General features: G+C 51.6%; 1 protein-coding gene across 1 annotated transcript in view; it reads left to right on the top strand.

Annotated features, from left to right (window-relative positions):
• Positions 1–2,707: 2,707 nt before the first annotated feature.
• POGZ (pogo transposable element with ZNF domain) overlaps positions 2,708–7,186 on the top strand; it is a gene marked incomplete at its 3' end in the record, with an annotated part of 12,329 nt that continues 7,850 nt past the window's right edge. Inside the window, exons 1-4 of the mRNA XM_009875712.1 lie at positions 2,708–2,854; positions 6,040–6,046; positions 6,549–6,691; positions 7,136–7,183. Of these exons, the coding sequence (XP_009874014.1) occupies positions 2,708–2,854; positions 6,040–6,046; positions 6,549–6,691; positions 7,136–7,183 (345 nt within the window). The remainder of the gene's footprint in view (positions 2,855–6,039; positions 6,047–6,548; positions 6,692–7,135; positions 7,184–7,186) is intronic.

Below are 7,186 nucleotides of genomic sequence, written 5' to 3'. Positions count from 1 at the left end.
CTGCCTGGTGTGGAGTTAGGTGGTGCCGGTGCCAGCTCTGCCTGCGCCCTGGGCAGCCCCTCAGCCTCTTTATTCCTGGAAGGCTTTTCGGCGCCCGAGTCGGAATCTTCCGTTCCTCGAGTCGAGCCCTTCGTTTCCTGGTCTTGTCGCAGAGGTGCCGCTTCCTTCTGCTTCGCCGGAGCCTCGCACCTGTCGGAAGATTCCTCTGTTCAGTCTCCTCTGCAGATTGAACAACTCCAGGTCATTCCGTCTTTTCCTGGACCGTCGCGTTTTGTAGCTCGCTGCCGGGCTCTCTGGTTTGTTCACGTCCGTCTCGTCTTCACCCTCAGCCGCCCCGGTTGGCGTGAGGAGCCGTGCAGTGTCCTTTTCAGTGCCGGAAAATTGCCGCCCGGCTCAGCGAGCCCCAGCTGCTCCGGGGTTTTTCTTATCTGGGAGCATGTGCCAGGAAGGTGCGATAAGAGCCGGGAGAGAGCGGCTCTGGGGATGCGCCGGTGTCTGCGGGCGGCATTCCACAGCTTGGGGGCCGGCGGAGGAGGCAAGGTCACGGAACGCTCCGGGAAGAGCGCTCGTTTGGCTGAGACCAACTTGAAACGGTAAGAAAAGAAATGATCTCTTGTTCTACCTGTGCTCAGAGAACCAGGACTCTTGGTACTCCCCTTGTAAAATCACGGCGCTGGGTCTCCAGCGAGAGTTTCCTCCGGCTCGCTGAAGGAGCCCACGTAGTCTTGGCGGGAGTTCTTTGAGTTGGACTGGACTTGGATCTTCTTTTAAAGGCCTTCGTAAAGGGCAGATCCAATTTCGTAGAGATCAGGAGTGAAATGATACAGAAATGTTTTCATACACGGTTTGGAGGCGTTTGGTCAAACGTGGATTTTGGATTGGACGCCCGCGTGAATTCGGCGTAAACCAGTCGAGAAGAAAGACGAAGGGCTCCATTCTCGAGGTGAATGTGGAACAAAAGACCGTCAGCCACGGAGCAGGAGCGGCACCATGGGCTTCCTTCGAATTTAATTCTTCATGGTGCCCTTAAAACGAGTATTGCTGTGCTTCAGAAGCGTAACTGGGAAGTGAGGAGTGTCTATATTAGCATAGCCAAGCATGGAAGTGAGATTTCTGGGCAAAAACGGCGTCACGTGAAGGCAGCGTCACAGCAGAAGCTCCGCGGATCCTTTCTAGGTAAACACGACGCAGAAAAAGGAGAGTCCGAGAGCCCGTCCTTGGCTCTGGGGGAAAACAGCTGGATGGCGCCTTGAATTTCACAAACACGAACAAGTTTTTAGGAGTCTTCTTGGTCTGGGAGGTGGTTTTGGTGGTTTTTTTGTTTGTTTTTTGAAACTTAACCTCCTTGGAACAGTTACTCCAGGTGGGTATATTGTAGAAATCTAGTTTTGGCTCCCTGTTGTATTGCAGGAGGTTCCCGGTGATCGCGCTTTTGCATTTCAGAGCTGTTGTGGCCCCACACAAATCAAAATGAAAGCCTGCGTTTGCAGGAGGTGGTTGCACCCGCAGCCCCTCCTGTAAATCCTGGCCCTGGACATGTTTACAAACCGAAGTTTAGAGCGGCTCCAGCGTCCGTTTGGCCAGAATTGCGGCTGCGCGAGGATAAGAAGGGTGGATGTAGCTTAATGATATAAGACTTGGACTCTAATTGCTCTGCGCTTACTTAATCCAGCTTATATTTTAAAGCTGTCTCTCATCTAGTTTTTCGACAGCGAGCTAATAAAAGTTACTCTGTGTTTAAGCCGTTCTCAGTGACCAGAAACCCAGACTGTGCGTGTGAGTTGGGTTATTTTCTTGCTCACTCCGTATTAGAAGCTGTTTCTTTTGGCCAGTTTGTCTCAGAACGTTTCTCATTGATTTTTATGGCTGTCGAGCGGTAGCAGTGATGACAAAATTCAGTCATAACAGTCTCTCTTGCCGCCGAAATGTAACCATGAAGAGCGAAATCCCTTTAGGTGTCTCGATTCCCGCTCTCGTACCGCACGGGACGGCCGTTGTTCTGCTCACCGGCCTCCCCAGCGGCTGATGCTAGAGGGAAAGACTGGAGTCGTTGGTCCTGTCACCCAGGTGGGAAATGAGGGGATTCAGGCTTTGTGATATCTTGATTCCTAAAATAATCCTTATTTCCTTAAACGCAATTGAGCTTCTAGAATGAGTCACGGTGGTTAAAGCCTCCTAATGTATTATTAAGGAGAATTCAAGTTTGCTAAATCATCATTTCTAAGCGAAGCTTAGAAAGAGCCAAATCCTGAAACGTGGTCTGGGAGAAAGCTCCTTTCAGCAGCTTGGCTTAGTGACTTGTGGCTTGTCCAAGTGTCAACGGGATGTCGGTGCCAGAAAACTCAGCTTTTTCGAGCCCTTTGGTGACAGCTCTGCCACCTCCCGCGAGGAGATGGCTCCGGGACGCTTGAGACTGTTGCTAATTGCGAATCATCTTGTTCTTAATTCTGGCTTGATGGTCTGAATGTTTAATTGAACTCTTAACATGCGTTTATACATCGCTGAGGTCTGGAATAGATGCGGTCCCAGGAGGAGATGCTTGACTCTCGCTGTAGGCAGCTCCACAAGAACTCGTGTCGTGTGTGCGGCGCTGCTCAGGAGAGCAAACAGCAGCGAGATCCGCAAATAGCGGAGCAGAGAGCAGGTAGAACCTCGCTGCAAATCAAACACAGCTTTCCCATAAAGGTTTCTCTTTTCCTTTTGCAGGATGGCGGACACGGACCTCTTTATGGAATGCGAGGAGGAGGAGCTGGAGCCGTGGCAGAAAATCAGCGACGTGATTGAAGATTCTGTGGTCGAGGATTACAACTCGGTTGATAAAACCACTACGGGTAATTCCCTATTCCAGGCTAGAGTTGCTGAAAAGGAAAGGGAAATGGCAGCGACAGATTTGAAAAGTGAGGGGGTAACTTGGCCAAGTAATGTGTGTTCTACAGCCAGAGCGGTTGTTTTGTAAAAGGAGAGAACTGCTAATTCCCACAGGTGATGCTTTTTGCTTTGCAGAGGGCTTTGTCTGCCCCTTCTCGCACTCTGGAATGAGCGAGGAGGTCTGGTACCCGAGTGGGGGAGCTGTATTTCCTGTGACTTCACTTAGGTAGTCAAACCAGTGGGGTTAAACCTGGCTTATTACAACTTATTTGACCTGGGGCTTGATGTGATTGGTTCCATTTGGGTTTTTTGGTTTGGTTCTGGCTGCTGCGGTCGGGAAATTTGCCCTCTTTGCTTGCCGGGGGATTGATGGTGTGGTAGGATCTCTCCCTGCCCTGTGGCGTGACTCTGCCTGCTGGGGAGGGTTTGTAGAACTTCCCAAGTGATGTTTGGTCAGAGAAGTGTTCTTAGACTGCGGAAAAAAATATGAAAATCACAGAGGCCTGTGCTGGTCTGCTTTGAAAGAGGGGATGGAGGGGAATGACCTTTACAGCCACAAGACGCTGTTACTTTTCCAAGTCCTCAGAATTTATGACTCGGCAGCCTGGCCAGCTCGGATCGCGGTGCCGAAACGAAATATTCGGCCCCAAAGCGTTCGCCTCGGAGTTGGGGCTGTTCACAACGATGTGGGTTGTGTCTGAGTGCCTTGGGATGGGTGAAAAAAGCACAGAAACGTGCTTGGTTTTGCTCAGCTCTGGAGCATTTCAGGTTTTATGGTGGGGAAGTTCTCCTCTTGGTGGCATCGAGGCAGGAGAGCTCAGCCCGCTCGCTGTGGGAGCAAGGTGAGCGAGCGTTCCTCAGCCTGACAGAGCGGCCGTTCCTTCCCTGAGCGCTGTGCTCGTCGAGTCCCCACCACTTCATGTGACACGACTTGGACTTGCAGGGGAATCCTTCCTGGCCCGATGCCAGCGAGGACTTGGAGTGGCAAAGTGCCACGGGGACATCTGTCACCTCCTCGGTCCCTGCGGTCTCCGCTGGCCCAGTAACTGAGGGTCACATCCCAGTTGAAGTTGTGACTGTGCGGAACGCTCACAGAACGAGCCGTGTCTGGAGCCATCCCAGCTCTCAGCAATCTGGTTTTACGCTCATGGCTGTCGTCTTGCATTTTGTTCTACATTAATTAAAAAGACTTACAAGCTAGGGCTGAAAACGACCCGTTAAAGCTCTCCATTCTCCCAGGGTTTTGCTGGGGTTTGTTTTCCTGCGGGTTTTTTTTTCCCCTCTAGGATGTAATTGGCTTCTGAGCAAGACTGGAGACCTAAAACTTCTCTTTTCTTAAAAAACAGCATCCCTGTTGGTAAATATCTAACTTTCTGGACAAACACTGGCTTGAATTCCCTGAGGTGTGTCGTATTCTTGACACCCAAACCAACAATTCTCCTTTGAATGAGCAGAGTGTGTCCTGGGCTGGATAGAAGTGACCCCGTGTCCAAAAATCAAGAAACAAGATTTCCAAACTAAAGATGAAAATATCTGCTGGCTTATCTTTTTCCATCTTTTTGCTTTTCCCTGAAGATTGGTTTTAAAATGTCTCAGATTACTGGGACATACAAGGAAAAATTACTGAACGCTAAATATATTTGAAGTGACGCTCGGCCTAATTTTTCTTTTTTTTCTTTTCAAACAACGTGAGATCTCTCAGGCTTGGAGCGTTCGGTGGGATCCCTGCTCCCTGAAAGATCAGGGGCTGGCTCTGGGCTCCTTGTCAGCCAAGCGAGATCCTTGAGAGAGCGAGGAGGAGAAAATGATCTGCTGCTCTGGCTTGGGGTCTTCATCGGGTACTAGGTGGCACCTACATGTTCACAGCCTCACAGAGCTCTCCGAAGATTCTTTTTTTTGGTTTTCTTTCTTTGATTTCTCTGATAATTGCCCCTCTTTTTTTTTTTTTCCTATTCTGATATTTGAAGGGATTACCTCTGATCCAGCCCTCCTTTCTCCTGCTGTTTCTGCCTAGAACAATCTTCATGAAAACATTTGGATGCCGTACCCCGAGGACTGCCAGCCAGGCAGCATCCAGACTGTCAGTGTGAAGCATCTTCCATTAAAAGAAGCTGTTTTGGCTGTGGGACAGAACGTTTTGGCACGCGGCGGGTCTTTTCCTGGATTTACACGGTTGTAAAGGAAACACTTGCTGTTGGGGTACAGCGGCGCTTCCCTCTGATGTCAGCAGTGGGACTGCCGGGCCCTTTGGGGCCCTAAAGCCACCAGGATGTCCCGTGAGGGGCTGGCGGTGCCGGCACACGCTGGCAGGTGGTGGGAGACTCTTCTCCCCCCCGTTTTGACGTGATGTTGACGCCCAAGTTGCCGGGAGCAGTCAGGGGATCCTCCTGTGCGAACACGCGCGTCTGCTCCGCTTGGCAAGTCAGAGCTTGTGCAACTCGGAGCACACGGGGGACAAACGGGGTCTTTCCCGCTGGGCACGTGTGCTGCCAGCTGGGATGGCCACGCTCTGAGCCCTGTGGGTTTTCCTGGGGGTAGTTGGAGGTCACAGCTGGACAGCTGTGCAAGGGGAAAATCCGACAAGAAAAAGAGGTGCCAGTGGCGGGGAACGGATGTCACGGGTAGAGCTCCCTGGCACGTCCGTTGGCACAAGCACAAGGGCTCGAGTTGCTGCTGCTTGGGGTAAGGTGTGAGTTGTCAGACGGGCAAATACTACATGAAAGCCTCTAGCGTGAAGCCCTGGGAAGATGTTGAAGCTGTTTTAGTTGCAGCTGCACGGACGGGGGTCTCTGCTGGCCCAGGGTCCTGCGGAGCTGCGCTAACTCGCCTGTTGGCAGTTGCTCCCACCAAAGGACTTGCGTGAAGCCCTTTGCGTCGTGTGATGTTAAGGCTGGTGAGTTTAGCGGGTGAAATTACCACGTCTTCCCCATCTTAACTCTTTTTTCAAGCAGGATGTTTTGCTTTTGAGTCAAGAGAAAAAGCACTTTGAACACGTTCTTGTGACACAGGCTGCACATCGCGACTTCAGTGGGAGTGGGATGCAGGTGTCCTCAATCTCTCTTTTTTTTCCTCTTCGGTTAAAGCTGAAGTTTGTTTGCCGCTTCGTCAAGGTTCAGTCCCGTTGTCCTCTCTCTGTACGAGGATGCTGAAGATAATTTCACGTTACTTGAGGGTTCTCGTGACACCCTGGTTAATTGAAGCCCTCGGCGCATTCTGGTGTCCCCAACAGGCTGCGCAGAAACTTTCCATGTTTCTCGACTCCTGGTATCGCTCCTGTGCTGGGGCTGTAGTGCTCCAGCGTAAGTTTTCCCAGTTATGTGCCAGCAGGTGAACTTTTACTTACTAGTTAATGAGACTAGAAAAAATATTTTCTTTAGCTGCTGTGGCTGTGTTCAAAGGGCACGTAGGAGCCAGAATAATCAGTCTCTGAGGTTGCTCAAGGCTAAGGGATTTGAACACCCAGTTCCTGGGCAGCTTGGGAAATCCTAGCCTGACTATGAATATTAAAGCAATATATAGAAAGGTTGGATGTTTTCACAAGTTTACTTTCAAAGCATGCTCTGGAAAATTCATTCCAATACCGAAGGCTGAACTTGTCAACCGTGTGTGTGGCAGGAGCTGCCGAGCGTGACTTGTGCTGTGTCTCTGCCTTCCTTGCAGCTGGCAATCCTCTGGTTCAGCACTCATCCTCACCCAGAACCCCACCTCGGGCCTGGGCACGATGGTCACTCAGCCGGTGTTACGCCCCGTGCAGATCATGCAGAACGCCAACCACGTCACCAACTCCCCGGTGGCCAGCCAGCCCATCTTCATCACGACCCAGGTGAGCGCGGGGCGGCAGGGCCGCGCCAGCCCCTTCTCTGCGAAGGAGCGAGGAGCTGCCTGGTTTGGTTTTTGTTGTGCCCTGCGGCGGATGTAACGCTTGAGCTGAAATCGGTTGGCGTTCTGCTTTGGGTTTGGCTTTTTTTTCTGTTTAATTGATGTAGATGAAGAAATAGCTTTGTTTGGAAATAGCTTGTGTTCCCAGTCATTTTGCTGTTGGATCTCGCTTGAGAGAATTGGCCGCGTTCCACGGCCCAGCAGGGCCTGTGGAGCCAGCGCAGGTCCGATGGGGCTCGCGCTGGCTCTCCCCGGCAGCCGCACCAGCAGGGCCTGGCTCCCTGCTGTCGGTCCGCTCGGCATGAATTTGACCTTGTTTATTTGATTTTTGGGGCAGGAAGCTCGCTTTGGCTGTGGCCTGGGGGGTAACGGTGCTGTTTGCCTGCAGGGATTTCCCGTGAGGAACGTGCGGCCTGTGCAGAAAACGATGGACCAGGTG

This window comes from Apaloderma vittatum, unplaced genomic scaffold (assembly GCF_000703405.1).
Source record: "Apaloderma vittatum isolate BGI_N311 unplaced genomic scaffold, ASM70340v1 scaffold31808, whole genome shotgun sequence".
Taxonomy (NCBI): domain Eukaryota; kingdom Metazoa; phylum Chordata; class Aves; order Trogoniformes; family Trogonidae; genus Apaloderma; species Apaloderma vittatum.
This window is presented reverse-complemented; position numbering and strand designations above follow the sequence as displayed.